The sequence below is a fragment of the Telmatherina bonti genome, assembly GCF_933228915.1.
Source record: "Telmatherina bonti genome assembly, chromosome: 14".
NCBI classification, from domain to species: Eukaryota; Metazoa; Chordata; class Actinopteri; order Atheriniformes; family Telmatherinidae; genus Telmatherina; species Telmatherina bonti.
In genome coordinates this window covers 35,753,583-35,767,354 of record NC_136612.1, presented here as the reverse complement: position 1 = coordinate 35,767,354, position 13,772 = coordinate 35,753,583, and the positions used below count along the sequence as shown (strand labels likewise).

Below are 13,772 nucleotides of genomic sequence, written 5' to 3'. Positions count from 1 at the left end.
ATTACTATTACTAATTGTGGCCACCAGGGGGCGTCTGGTAGAATCTATAGAGATGGACAACCAGAACCAGAGTTAACTTCAGCACAGAAAATGACTGATAACCTCCAACCTTGTTAGTCATCCAATAGCATCAACAGAACTTTCTCTTTTGAAGGCTGTGTGACATGGAACAGTTCACACACATCCTAAAGCAGCATCATGAACACACACACAGCTGTTCTGAGTAAACATGTGTAATTAGATGTCAGACGTTCACTTCCTTTATTTCTAAAATAACACTCAGCCACTGAAACACATCGGTTGAGGAGGAACAAAATCTACTTTGAACATGACCTGAGTGTTTCCAGTTTGCAGTTTGGACTCTTCAGTCCGCCAGACAACTTCTTCAATCCTGAATCCTACAGGTTGTTGTTACTCAGGTCCAGTTCTATCAGACTGGAGAACTGGAAACTGAGAAGTGAGGACAGATCTTCACAGCTTCTCTCTGAGAGACCACGTCTTTTATAGTTGATCCCAGCGACTCAAGGTGTTTTTCACACAATACAATTATTTCAGCGTAATCAGCGGAACTCATGTCCAGATGTTTCAGATGGGATGGGTTGGAGTTCAACGTCGAGGCCAGAGAAGCACAGCCTTCCTCTGTGATCAGACATCCTGACAGGCTGCAGAAAACACAAAAACTTTGTGAGAGTTGCATTGAAAATAAAGCTGACTGAAGAACTGGACCCGTCTCACAATGTTGTCTTTGTATTGCTGATAATTGTGGAGTGTTGTGGTTTTTGTACTGCTGCAACACTTCAGTGCCACCATAGATGTTCATACAAACAGCTTCTGTAGGTATCATTTTAGTCATGAATAAAATCTCCTTAAACACTCAGTGTGATGAATCCTGACCTGAGAGTTTCCAGTTTGCAGTTTGGACTCTTCAGTCCGCCGGACACTCCTGAATACTGCAGCTTAAACAGTTCAGCAGCATGAAACAAAGATTCAACAGCCATCTTAGCACAACTACCTCTATGGCAGCCAAAAGCAGACAGACACATAGAAAATCCTCATCTTACATATCCTGAAGCACAATATTTTTAAAAGACATTTCCATCTCCTGCAAGTTGATTTTAATAGAAGAGCATCACACCACCAGATGAACACAGTTTTCTATGAGAACAAATGCTGAAGTCATTAACAGCGTGCAGAAATAGCAAAAACAAAGCAAACATACCTGGAACAGTATGAGACCAAACACTTGAGCAGCATGAAAAATCTGCTGCAGCACACGTGGAGTCGGCTCAATGGGACACACACTGCTAACAAAGTCTAAAAGTCCATCATTTTGTAGGAAACAGCTTGGAATTATGCTAGCAAAGCAATTTAAGAAATGTTGCTCTTCTGACAGCTTCCAGGTGAGTTAGCAGGAGCTCTGAGCAAACTCCTCTTCCTCCACTGACAGAATGCAGGTTTACGTTGCAGCATTCGACAGAATGCCAAAGCCATTCAACAGAAAAGCAAAGATGTGAAATCATCTTCAAAGTGAAGCTTCTTTGCAGGCATTGCATCATTTTTCTACATGCTACATATAGAAATCCAGAAATAAGCAGCTGAGAATAGAAAAGTCTCCAGACAGATGAAAATGTTTGCAGCGCTTTAAAATCAGAAAGCCAAGCTGCAGGTTTTAGTGAAACCATCAACACCTGACCTGGACATCAAGAAGGTCAACAATGAGTCCATTGTTTAAGATAAAGCTGTGTTCCGATGAGCTGCTGTTTCCGTCCAGTTCCAAGCAGCTTTACAGTCCGTGTTGATGTGAAATGTCCACGTCTGATGATGACTAGATGAAGGAGGAGGCTGCTCTTCCAGCTGTGGACCACCTTCCTCGCTCCCTGCTGGAATGACATCAAGGAGAGAAAGAAATGGACCATTTCAGCCATGCTTTCTGGAGATGTCAAGTCATTTTACACACCTTGTCAGGTGTGTGTAGGAGCTGCGTCGTTACTGGAGGTGTGCAGATGAAGTCAGCTGAGGGGTCGGAGGTGTTCTGGCTTCGGTGGTCCCATTCTGGATCTCAGAGCGGCTGCCTCATCGCTGTCTGCACTTCTGGAATAAAAAAGACAAGATCTTTATGTCTTGGCTGAAGAAATAATCTGCTTGTTCTTCATCAGTGTCACAATATTAATAAAAGCAATTACTACTTTAAAGTAAAAACTAGGGCTGGGACTTTAACACCTTCATTAGCATTAATTCCAGAAAAGTGAAGACGTTAAAGCATTTAACTGCAGAACGTTTCAGTGCACGACAATTCCACTGATGCACACGGAGGACCTCCGTTAGTACTTTGGTGCTTCATGTTGGGATATTTCACATCCTTCCAGTGACTAAAGAAAAAGCAACTAACAAGTGGAGCAACTTTTTACAGTGTTATTGAAGACTTTTGGTGAGGAAGGTTTAAGTCCGAATGGTTTCCTCTTCTGTTAGCGGCAGCAACGGCTGCGTAAGCTCCTCCCCCGTCCAGAAGAACAGTCTAGAACAGGGGTCTCCAACTCCGGTCCTCGTGAGCTACCACCCTGCAGGTTTTAGTGTTTCCCCGCTGTGACACACCTGACGCAAATCAATGGCTCATTAACAGGCAGGTGCAGAAGATGAGAAGCTGCTGGAGAAGCTTTTCATTTGAATAAAGTGTGTTGTAGCAGGGAAACAGTAAAAGCTGCAGGATGAGCGCAGTTGGAGACGGCTGATCTAGAAGCTTGGTCCTCCTGCAGCATCCAGCTTCCAGCTGCAGGAAGAGCAGGAGGTGATGAGCTCTGCTGCAGGACCAGACTGAAGCCACAACACAGTGGGCTTTACTGTCACATGTTCATGTTTATTAATGAAGCGTGTGGACGGAAACATTTTACACCTTAAAAGTCCTGGAACATGTTTTACACTGGAGCGCTTAGATAAATGACTTCAAATGACTTTTTCATTTGAAGACTGTTCAGTTTTGCCAGGAAGATTTTCCTGTTTTTCTACTGTTGAACTGAAACTGAATGAAATGGATTTCTTTGCAGACATTAATAGAGCCTGAGTTTACAATAATATTTGTGTCTATTTGAGTCAGTCGTCCACCAAAATCCAGTTCTATTAAAAAGATGCTGCTTTTGGGGGCAAGGACAATTTTACTGCTCAAAGGTTGCTCTTTTAGAGCTCAAGAGACAAATGTGAGATTCTCATCTCAGCCTCATTTTAGTTTCTATTTGCTCTAAAATGTTTCTCATATGTTTCTCCTAAAATTCACCAGGAGAAATAGGTGAGACAGAATAACTAGAGGGAGTCATACTGGAGACTTTAGGGAGATTCCTTGCTAGTTTCACTGCACTGCTTTTAATGGCTCCTTTATTTCTCCTTTGAAAAAGAAACTGAGCAATACTGGACACACACACACACACACACACACACACACACACACACACACACACACACCTGAGGTCCTACTATCAGGATGCTTAAATCATGTGACCTTCTCCTCCCACCTGACTGGATTTACCATCCTAAACACAGACCATGCACTTAATAACATCATGATAGAGCAATAAAACAACGGTGGTGAACTCTTTCTTTACCACACGACAGAGGGATGTAGCAGATGTACCCAACGCCATCAGGCTTTCTACTTCTACAGCACATGGCAGATGACTTCACATAAAAAAAGGAAGAAAGAAATCTGAAGCGGAGTCTTCATCTTTATTAAATTCCAACATAGTCATTGTACTTGAAAATTGACGACTGCTGAGTATTTGAAGTGGTTGCAAAGTTAACAATGACATGAACAACAAATGGAAGAAAGTTAAAGAGCGTTTACTGACAGCAAAAGCTCTTCTAACATTGTCATCATTATAAGATGGGAACTAGAAAGATGCATCTTCTTGGAAAGTTGTGTTTTGAAACAATTCTCTGAAAGCATTATGAGCAGTGTCAACAAGACTTTACAGCAATGCACAACACTGAACAGTCAAAGAGTCTCTGAGGCCAACATGCAGCATTTGCATTCAAGGGCTTTTCTGAACAGGCTCATTAAAAAAAGTCTCAGTATGCCACATTCTGTCATTTACAGTGTTGTGGCCCTTGTGCAGCGTTTGTTTATGAAGACTTTTATCAGCTTACTTTTCTCATCCGGTGTCCAACCATCCAGTGTACTACAGCGCATGATGTAAGCTGCAAGATTAAAGCAAAGAAAAAACACAAAGGACTCATTTTATCATGGAACAGCAGTTTCCACTAAGTATTAAGAACTTTTTTCCTCCATAGATCCAAAATTCACATTCTAATATGTTTCTGGTTCACACAGAAGGAAATCCAGTCAAACTGGGAGGACACTGAAACAATCCCAACATTAAAAGTAGGGATGTAATACTTGGAATACTTCAGAAACTCCATCAGATTTGGCCAGATATGGTGATTAATGTGAGAAGGGCCAGAAGAAGAAGAGGAAAACAAACTAGAAATAAACTCCAGGTCATGTTTGGAAAAGAAATGCTGCTTATTTGGCTTGAAAAAGCTGATGGTAGGATGCATGCTAAACAGTACATGGGGAAGGTAAAACATTGCTGAAAAACTAAATCTTATGTTGATGACAAACTGATTTTCTGCAGCTTCAACTATTAGCTGATTACTTGTCAAGTAAAATGGTTTTATTTCCTGTTAGAAATATCACTCATGACGCCATGCAGACCATCTTCTGAGACGTTCTAAACTAAAGCAGTTGCCACGGTAACCAGTGGTTCTAGATGAGACTAAACTAAAAGTGGTAGAGTGAAAATATCAAGAATCAAGCTGAATAAAGCATTTGGAGAATGGTGACACCCCTATATGTAGGGCAGTGAAAAGCCATAGACAACTTAACTTCTGATCCCATGAACTGCATCAGCAGTTCCACATTATTCATATCCCTACAAATGCTTCCAGGATTAAAGAAAAAAGTCAGGTGAAACGGGCCAGTAAACTAAATGTAATCCTACACAATATGTGTGGCAGTCTGGGAAAAGCTGTCAGATGTGGCTGATGTTCATTTGTGGCAGCGAGACTAAATAGTTGCATGGTCACCACCAGGCATATATCATCCATCAGCATTAGCAGCCGAGCTCTGACGTGTTGATGCTGTGACAACTATTCTTTTTCAGCTGAAGCAAAGAAAAAACAGGGCTCAATGTGACCACATGGCGGAACAAAACACACAGGGTTTAGCGTTAACACTTGCTTCAGCAGCTCTGGGAAGAATGACGTTACTCAGGCACTTCTTGAGTGTGTGCTAACGAACTTTTTTATTTGTAAATGTAGATTTTAAACTGAGAAATACGTGCCTGTGATGGACTGGCGACCTGTCTGGGATGAACCCCGTCTCTGGCCTGATGACTGCTGGGATAGGCTCCAGCTTAACTGGACTAAGCCGTGTAGAAAATGAAGGAAGAAAATCTAGATGTGGAATTCATGACAATTCAAGCAGGATCAAAACATTAGTTGTCTCATGATTCACTGTCACACAGTTTTTTTCCACAATAAGATCCCAAGGGATCCTCTGTGGGGGGGACTTTGGCTCTCTATATTGGCTTCCCAGATATTTCTGCTGATGAATTTCCACAACTTTTCCACAACATTTCCAGAAATCATTCACTACCAAATGAACCATATACTTCCTTCAAATTCCACTGACTTTGAACTGGTCCAGGACTGTCTTCCCATCTGGCACCTTTCCGTGTTTCCCAAACGCCACAGCATGTCGGCACTCCGCTTCAGGAAAGAAGTTCTTGAAAAGAAGGTGGAATAAGCGAAGGCAGTCCTTTGCTTCTGCATGGATTGCAGAAGAAATATCACAGTGAGAGGAGGCGCAGATAAGTGAGAGAGGCGCAGGTAAGTGATGTGGCAGTGACGTAAATTTTGCGAGACGGCAGATTTAGTCAAGGCGCGTGAAAACAAATATTCATTCTACATCATATTCTTGCCAATATAATCTTAAAACTGTTTCTGGAAGCAAATAATTAAAAAGTCTTATTCAAGGTAAACTCTGGAGCAAAGCGAGGAGGATCTCACCAGCTTGTCGGAGTTTATTGACGAGTGTTTCAACCGCATCGTCATGGGCAAGACAAGCCAAACACCGACTCCGTCTGCGCCCAGATCCGCTTCAACCTCCAAGAGAAGCCGGAAAGAAGACTCACCCGGAGCGACGTCTTCTAACGGGGACGACACCTCGGACATCCTGATGTCCATTGACAAAAATCTCGCCAGCTTCGACGCTCGTCTGGGCCTGTTGGAAGTTCTCCACCGGGAGTTTCAGTCGCTGCGGGAGTCGCTGGAATTCAGCCAAAAGCAGGTGGAGTCTCTGGCCGCAGAGAACGCCAGCCTCAGGGAGACGGTGACTTCTCTCAACGAGGGAATGACTCGACTTACAGAGGAAAATAAAAAAATAAAGGAAACTGTGATCGATCTCCAGGCGCGCAGCATGAGGGACAACCTGGTCTTCGCAGGAATCCTGGAGCAACAAGAAGAGGATCCAGAGCAAACAATCAGATCCTTTATCCAAACCAAGCTGAAGCTACCCGAAGACGTGGTGAGGAACATCTCATTTCACCGAGTTCATCGCTTAGGTGGGAAAAGACCGGACAGCCGCAGACCCAGACCGATTGTAGCCAAGTTCGTGAGCTACAAGCAGAAAGAGCAGGTGAGGGATCGAGGTCCGGAACTCCGCGGGACCGATTTTAGTGTAAATGATCAGTTTCCCAAAGAGATTCTGGAGAGACGCAGGGTCCTGTTTCCCATCCGGAAGAAGCTCAGAGACGAAGGATCCCGTGCAGTCATCGCGGTGGACAAATTGTTCGTCAATGGACAGCTTTACCGTGACAAAAATACCACCCCCTGGCTCTACTAACCTCAGGTAATATCTATCACTCATACAGCTAATTATTGTTAAATTTCCATGTTAATCTGCTATAAGCACATTAATTATGGTAATTCAGAACTGTACATTTACTGCCAGTCTTTGTAAATTTGCTGTTGTTGTGTTCTGTTTTTGTTTTTTGGCCTTTTTTTTGAAGGTTGAAGGTGTTTAGCAGATTGAATGATCTACAGGCAGACATTGTCCTGCTACAGGAGACTCATTTATTAAAAACAACAGCTAACGTACTCTCTACAGTACAGTTCCCTCACGTGTACTCGGCCTGCTTCAACTCAAGACAAAGAGGAGTAGCCATTCTGATAAACAGGAAAATTCATTTTACTGCTAATAATATAATTTTAGACCCAGGTGGAAGATTCATAATAATGACATTATCTATCCTAAACATGAAGTTATGCATTGCAAATATTTATGGCCCAAACACTGATGACCCCTCCTTTTTTCATTCCTTCTTCTCCTTACTATATGATCACCTTGATAATACACTTATCATTGGGGGCGACCTCAACATGACCTTAAACTCTGGGATGGACAAGGGGGGCGGAGCAGGGAAACATAGGGTCTGGCAGTCAGCAAGAGTTGTTAAACAATATATGGAGGATTTTGGTCTTTGTGATGTCTGGCGCTCACAACACCTCACTGCTAGAGAGTACACTTACTTTTCATCTGTCCACCACTCATACTCCAGAATAGACTACTTCCTCACTAACAGCTCTATGATGAACAGTATCTCAGAAACTAAAATCCATTCCATCACTATCAGTGATCACGCACCAGTATCATTTACCCTAATGAATAAGAAAACTAAACCATCTTATAGCAAATGGAGACTTAATACATCATTACTTAAAGATCCTGATTTTATCAGTTACTTCAAACGGGAGTGGTCTTTGTATATAGAAAACAATGACATACCAGGAACATCAGCTTGTGTTCTTTGGGAGGCAGGAAAAGCAGTAATGAGAGGGAAAATAATTTCATTTTCATCACATAAGAAAAAGAAGGAGAGTTCAAAAATATCTGAACTAGAGCTTAAAATAAAATCACTAGAAGATGCCTACAAGGCTTCTCCAGAAGAGCAAGTGCTGAATCACATAAGAAAGGCTAAACTAGAGCTGAATGAAATAATTAACCAAAAAACCCAGTTTTTGCTACAAAGACTTCGCTTAGAGAATTTTGAACATAGCAACAAATCTGGAAGATTTCTCGCAAATCAATTAAAAGCAAACAAGGAGAAAACAACCATCTCCTCTGTTAAAGATTCAAGAGGAAATATCCTCCATGATCTTGATGGAATAAATGACACATTTAGGGATTTCTATAAAACATTATATTCCTCAGAAACAGATCCATCAGACAACAGCATTGAGGAATTTCTCAGCTACCTCAATCTTCCAAAGTTACAACAGGATCAGGAAATGGTTTTGGACGCACCCATTTCAGTAGGGGAACTACATGAAGCTTTAAAACACATGCCCAGCAATAAAGCTCCAGGACCAGACGCTTTTCCAGTTGAATATTATAAAGAATTTTGGTCTATACTAGCACCCACTTTTTATAAAATGGCTTCAGAAATTAAGGAAAAAGGTCGAATATCTCAAAACATGAATTTGGCTAGTATTACAGTAATACTAAAACCAGGAAAAGACCCCAAACTCCCATCTAGTTATCGTCCAATATCACTAATGAACGTAGATCTTAAAATAATCAGTAAAGTGCTTGCTACAAGACTAGAAAAAATAACTCCACTTATCATACATCCTGATCAAACAGGATTTATCAAGGGACGACATTCCACCACTAATACGCGCAGACTAATAAATCTAATTGATTATGCCACCATACATAACCTGGAAACTACAATAATCTCTCTAGATGCTGAAAAAGCATTTGACAGGGTGAACTGGAAAACAGAGATTTTCAGGAAGAGAACTTTTATTTTATTGAAATCCCATTTTTAAAATCTAATCCGAACCCCAAATGTAGCAATAATTGAACCAATATCTGTCAGTAAAACACATACAGTTCCAAGTGAGGGTTCCACTCCCTTTTCTTTAAAACATCCTGGAAATCAACATGTGGACCTCAAGCTGACAGTATATTAAGATTATTAATCCCAGTGATAAGAGACCACAGAGTGTTTAAGATGTTGCTTATTATAGTGTCCAAGGTAAGTTACAATATAACAATCAATATGAATTTAGAGCTAAATTGTGGATTGAAATAATAAGACAATTCCCAGCTGGGTTATCTCTTGGTGAGCCGCGGTCTGGTTCATAAAAACTGATCTTCTTCGGTGGCTTTCCCGCTCTTTTGGCCGTCTCTTTTTTATTATTTTCACATGCATTCATCCTGGAAAATAAAGAAGACATTTTCATTATTTAAACTGCTTTCACTGCATGACAAATCCACATTTTCCATGCACATACAATTTATGGAAGTGTCTAGAGGCCGCTGTAAACGCTCGCCATCTAAAATTTACCCAAACTGCGTTTAACAAAGATGCTGCTTCCCTTCTTTTTCCTCCTGCAAGATTCATTTCCTCCATTCCTTCTGCCAAAGACTCCACACGTTAAGCAAACAAAAAAAGAAGAAACGTACCACACGACCTGACGTTGTTAAGTCGCCTCACTACGTTGTGAAGTAACCAATCATGATACAGCATTAGCCACTGAGTAGCTCTCTTAACCAATGACCATGCAGCATTTGTGACTGATGGCTCTCTCCTAAATACTAAAGTTGGGTTGCATTACAGGGTTCAAAGTTCCGGGGTTTTGTGCCAAATGCAGTCAATATAATATAATATAATATAATATAATATAATATAATATAATATAATATAATATAATATAATATAATATAATTTTTTATGTGGTTGATGAAACAAACTGTGAATTACATGCAATCTACTTCAAATTCTTTGTGGAAAACTGTTGGTTAATATAAAAGCAGATGCTATTTGCAGTAATTTTAATCAATTCATTCTGCATACAATCCAACATAGAAAAGAAATATTAATGTGGATTACAATAAAGTCAGCATGATATGAGATGATAGGAAAGAAGAAAACATTTCTCTAAGTGGGAGATTTCAGTGAGTGTTTGTGGAGAGCTCTTCCTTTGCTCTGTCTGAGATTAATATGAGAAGCATGAACTAAAGCCCGGATGAGAGGAGATTAAGTTCATAGAGAGAGCTCTCTGATTTCTCTGCCTGAGATCACAAAGAGAAACTAAAGTTGAGAAACTAGGAGAATCATATCAGAGCTTGTTGAGATCTCTTCTAAAACTTCAAATGAGACTACATTGAGATTTGGTGCATCTTATTTCTCCCGAGAGCAAACCGAGACGTAGGAGAAATAAACCTTAGTCTCAGTTTGCTTTCAAAGAAACCTCAGAGTTGTCTAGGAGGAAGAAATGAAACATTTTAGACATCTCTTTTCACATTTTCTTTTCCTCTTATGTGATCAAAAAAGATTTATTACAAAGCCTGGAATTTAATTTGTTAAAATAGATTTGCAGCCCTTATTAAAAGAAGCCATCATTTTTCTCCGTAGGTACATTTCAGTAGCTGACACATGCACCCTCACATGTTAAGCAGCAAGAAAAACCTGATAAATGTATCTCCCCTTGTAATGGAAGCAGAAAAACTGCTGCATTCACAGATGCTCATCACAACTTGCTCACAGTTCTGCGTATTATTCCTAAAAAAGGAGAGAAATTTCCACTGCAGTCCCGCATGTTTTAACACTTCCACAGGAAAACTGGCCAATTTGTGTCCAATAAGACGTATGAGGAGCTTCACTGCTAGCTTAGCAGCAAACAGATATGAGGAGAAAAGGGAGTTCTTTTGGTTTGGCGCTGTTGTCATTTCTCCTTTACGAGGGGGGACGGTGGCGCATGACGAGGCACGTGCAGCCTGTCCAGACAGCTTAGCTTCCACGTGTACAAGCTTTAAACACAGAAAATAAAAGCACTCACTGTTCTTCGGCATAGTGCTTAATGATCAACATTCATATAAAGTAGGTCATTTAAATAAAGCTCACGTCATGAAAGCCCAGCACTCATGTACTTGATGAAACACGCTCACTTTTCTTCCCAAGTCTTCACTGCAGCTTGTCTTCACTCCTACTGATCCAGCAGCTCTGTCTGAATACCCATGATGCACTTCACGGTAGGGCTGCACCATTCATCGCAGTTTCATCCTCATCACGGTTTTAGTGGCCACCATTAAATAAACCTGATGGTCAACAATATTTCCATTCAGAAGGCCAGCTCTGCTGCATGCGTCTCTGATCAACTACCCCTGGCCGCAGTGTGCAGAGCGAGGCGTGTCTCAACGTGGGCGGGGTTAAACGCCTTCAGCTCCGCCCACTGGATGTGATTCTTCTTCCTCGCCGCAGTCGCCGTCTTCTTCTTCACATTTTACAAGTTTCCATGTGCCATATCTTCACCAAACCACCTGGAGATCATTTAATTAAGGCTCGTCGGCGACACAACGTCCAACTTTGCTAAATGGAGGTAAGCATCGATGAAAAAACGGCCAATTAATGACAATCAAAGTTTTATTGGGATTATTGCTGGATTTTCCAGCACATTTTCGCCTCACAGATGAGCTTATTTGCATCTTCAAATGTCTCATGTTTGTTCTGCCGTTCTAATATTCACCTGGTTCAAGTTCTCCACGACGTTTTCCTCTGTTTTTTCCAGACACATTGCACACCTCCTCTCCCCTGGACCCCGGAGGACACTTGGCAGAAACGATGCTCCGCTTTGATATGTCATTGCATCCGCTAAAGTTTTCCATTTGCTGACTATCCTTTAATCCAAACCTTGTTTTCACACCTCCAGGGTCTGGCAAAGCAAGTGTGCTCAAACAACTGTGGCCTGTTCTAATGGTAAGACCAGGGCTGTTGTATTATTGTGAAGCAGGAGGATGAAGGAAAGTTAGCATGGTGGGTATTGGTAAGGATGCATGAACCAAGAGATGGACTAAGGCTCAGGAAGCCCATGATTTATTGTCAAATGATTCAGTTAAATGCTCAACCAAAAATGGCTGTGAAAGAAAGCAAAGCAAGGATTAGAAATGATCAAGTCCATTAAATGTTCCCTTTGATAAAGATCAATACAATGTAGAGCTAACTTTATCAGAGTATCAATAATAAAGGTGCACATGTTGCCCTTAGCAGTGCTGCCGCCCTGTGAGAAGGACAAAGACTGAATAAATGTGTGTGCATGGCTTCCATAAGGAGGGGCTCAGGTGAGTGGGATGAAAAGCAATCAGGAGTGATTAGGAAGAAGGACAGGAAGGGAGGGAAGGGAAAGTGTGGAGAGATTCATTCCAATTAGAGCCTTTAATTCCACAGGATTTGCTTTTCTTTTCCATTAAAAAGCAGTTTAAAAGTCCCAACTATCTGATTGCTGATTTGTTCCTCTTATGCTGTACAAAGTGACAGCGAGGCAGCTACAGGGACAGGCAGGGTGTTTAACATGAATAAACTGATATACAGCAATGCAACTCTGGAGACAGGCAGGGGAAGTACAAGGATTGTGCAGACAAACAATAATACAGCAACAGAGACAGGCAGGATTATGCCTTGTATTATATATAGGTAACATTCAGAAATATGACATGTATACTAGGGATGTGGAGAAAATATTTCAACATGTACTTTTTGACTTTCAGTCCGCTCTCTACATTGTCATGGGGGCCAAATGTGATTCCAGTGAGGTATGTGGAAATTGGGATGAGTTTGTGCCCGGTGAATACAAGGCACTTTTGCTTCTGGCACAAATCAACCTATTGTGTTTTTATTTCTTCAAAGGAAAACATGCTGCAAATAAGAAGATGGTGGTGTCTTCTTCTGAGAAACTTTCCAATGCGGTAAATGCTCTTTACATGATCCTACTTTTCAAAGAGTTCTTTTAAACTCCACGTTTGACTGAAAACCCTGTGGATTGACTTTTCTTCAAGTTTTAATAGTGAACGTTCATTGTCATTGAATCAGCAAGGTGTGAAGAAGAGACTGCAGGCCAGAAAAAGGCGTCGGGAGGAGCGGAAACTACAGGTAAGAGGAGCTTCATTAATTAGCCATGTATTTAAGCACTTGTTTGAAGACTACTGTTAATCCCTCTGCAAATTTCAGGATGTAGAAGATGCTCCAGTGAAAAAGATGCCTTCTGAATCCATCTCATCAGCTACTATTGAAGGTAGACTTGTTGTCCACACATACAGAAACTGCTTTTCCCTGCATGCTTTTATTCTCTGCTAGATTACCTCGGCTGACCTGAGATGCCCCTTCAAATATAATATTGGATTTCTTCTAAAAGTTGAAGAGGTGGGATGTCCAAGATCTTTTTTACTGTCATTTATCTCTTTTCATTCTATTCCCTCTGTAGGGGAAGGTGACATGAAGAGCAGCAGTGGGACAGGGAAGAGTGGGACAGGGAAGAGTGGATGCAGCCTTCCTACCTCAGCGTTTTGGGCCATCTCCAGTATCTACTTTGAGAATGAGCTTTTTTCTCTACAGGAAGAAGATGCTTTACTGCATGACACCATAAAGGCAGCCAAATGCTGCAGAACGCTGTCATTTCAAGGAAGAGATTCCCTGCCTGGAGTTGTTGAGATGGACGAAGGACAAGAAAAGGAAACAGTGAAAAAAGTCCAAAACTGTGACTTGATGAGTGAAGGTGAAGAGAGTCATGGAGCTGAGGGAGCCGTTCATGTTTTCCTTTCACTTCAGAATCCACTAGGAATCATTTGGTGCAGAAATGATGGATGTTCACAGCTTAAAGCTGTGTGTGTGTGTGTGTGTGTGTGTGTGTGTGTGTGTGTGTGTGTGTGTGTGTGTGTGTGT

General features: G+C 41.3%; 1 protein-coding gene across 1 annotated transcript in view; it reads left to right on the top strand.

The window, feature by feature from the left end:
- The window catches only part of LOC306765684 (uncharacterized protein), a gene marked incomplete at both ends in the record, with an annotated part of 56,882 nt that overhangs the window by 35,315 nt on the left and 7,795 nt on the right, over positions 1-13,772 (top strand). Inside the window, 4 exons of the mRNA XM_079253168.1 lie at positions 12,602-12,799; positions 12,924-12,983; positions 13,062-13,125; positions 13,315-13,605. Of these exons, the coding sequence (XP_079109294.1) occupies positions 12,602-12,799; positions 12,924-12,983; positions 13,062-13,125; positions 13,315-13,605 (613 nt within the window). The remainder of the gene's footprint in view (positions 1-12,601; positions 12,800-12,923; positions 12,984-13,061; positions 13,126-13,314; positions 13,606-13,772) is intronic.